Genomic DNA, 1667 nt, shown 5'->3' on the forward strand with positions numbered 1-1667 from the left:
CTTGGAGTATCCATCTCCGGGTCGGCATCCTGCTCCTGCATACACCTGCACATCTTTTTATGGGTGAACCAGTGGAGCTTTTGGCACATCAGGCTGCAGTAAGTCACCTTAAAGACAAAACAAAAAGAAACACGACCTGAAGGTATAGTTTTGATGACATGATTGAATTATATTACAGGAGGTGGCTTTTAACAGACTTTGACTTACTGCTTTACAAAGGGAGCATCTCTTTTCTGCTCCCTTCTCCCCACATGTAGCACAGTAATCAGCATCTACAAACGTCATCTGACCTGTTATAGCCTGGTTCAACACTGAGAACGCTGTTGGGTCGTTGCCCTAGAATTGGATGTAATGGTATATTAAAGTTATATCAACAACAGGGATTAAAAACAAAATGATTACTCAGTTACATATAAAGCTGCTATCAACAACTTCTTTTAACCACTGTTGCAACAATACCCTTCCTCATTTATCCTTTAAAAACAAAGGCCTTTTGCTACAAATTATATTAAATGTATTGCAATTCCAATCTCTTTCGGTGTAATGATCCTCACCTGCTGCTGTAGGAGTGTTGCCTCACAATAAGGAAACTTCTTGATACAATCCCGAATGAACTTCTCCTGGTACTGTGGGAAGCCATCACTGTCTCTCCCCCTCAGCAGGCTGGGAGCCAGCAGGATAAAAGCAGGTCAAGAACGACAGAAACATGAGATATAGCTGTGATTCCAATTTGACCCTCCATGAGTTTTCCTGACCATTCAAACAGTATATTGTACCTAGTGGTTGGATTCCTAAAATATTTTTTGTAGATATTTTGGGTCCCAAAAGGTGAACCTTCCTGATTGTGGTGGCTTCTTGACCTATGCTTTATTAAGCTTCCCAAATTTCTCAAGATCTCACAATCTAATGTGCAGATTAATATGAAATTTACGGAGCAACACCGTCGGCAGGTGCAGCATCAGCTGTAGCTGTGACACACAGTTCATGGAGGATATCACAGGGCTCTAAAACCCTTTGCTTCTGATTGCTGCAATTTGTGTCAAAAAATCTGATTCCTTCTGAATTATAACTCAGTCAAATATGACCACCCAGACGGGAACTGAATTTGTTTCAGAATCTGTTGTTCCAGAGGTTTGAATTTGCACCTTATATATACACACATACATGTGTATATACACACACACATACATGTGTATATACACACACACATACATGTATATATACACACACACATACATGTATATATACACACACACATACATGTATATATATATACACACATAAATGTATATATATATAAACACACATACATGTATATATATACACACACACACATGTATATATACACACACACATACATGTATATATACACACACACATACATGTATATATACACACACACATACATGTATATATATATACATACACACATACATATGTATGTATATATATATATATATATATATATACACATATATATGTATGTGTATGTATATATATATATATATATATATATATATATATATACACACATATACATATATATATACATACACACATATACATATATATATACATACACACATATACATATATATATACATACATACATACATATACATATATACGTATACATACATACATACATACATATACATATATACGTA

General features: G+C 35.0%; 1 protein-coding gene across 2 annotated transcripts in view; it reads right to left on the reverse strand.

Moving 5' to 3' along the window:
• The window catches only part of LOC116396591 (ankyrin repeat and MYND domain-containing protein 2-like), a 42683-nt gene that overhangs the window by 1444 nt on the left and 39572 nt on the right, over positions 1-1667 (reverse strand). For both annotated transcript variants that reach the window (XM_031871279.1, XM_031871278.1), the window contains exons 7-9: positions 555-663; positions 208-336; positions 1-107 (exon numbers count right to left, since the gene is read on the reverse strand). The exon at positions 1-107 is cut by the window's left edge. In XM_031871279.1, the coding sequence (XP_031727139.1) occupies positions 1-107; positions 208-336; positions 555-663 (345 nt within the window). The remainder of the gene's footprint in view (positions 108-207; positions 337-554; positions 664-1667) is intronic.

The sequence above is a fragment of the Anarrhichthys ocellatus genome, unplaced genomic scaffold (genome assembly GCF_004355925.1).
Source record: "Anarrhichthys ocellatus isolate YVR2014 unplaced genomic scaffold, GSC_Weel_1.0 scaffold57, whole genome shotgun sequence".
In the NCBI taxonomy this organism is placed as follows: Eukaryota; Metazoa; Chordata; class Actinopteri; order Perciformes; family Anarhichadidae; genus Anarrhichthys; species Anarrhichthys ocellatus.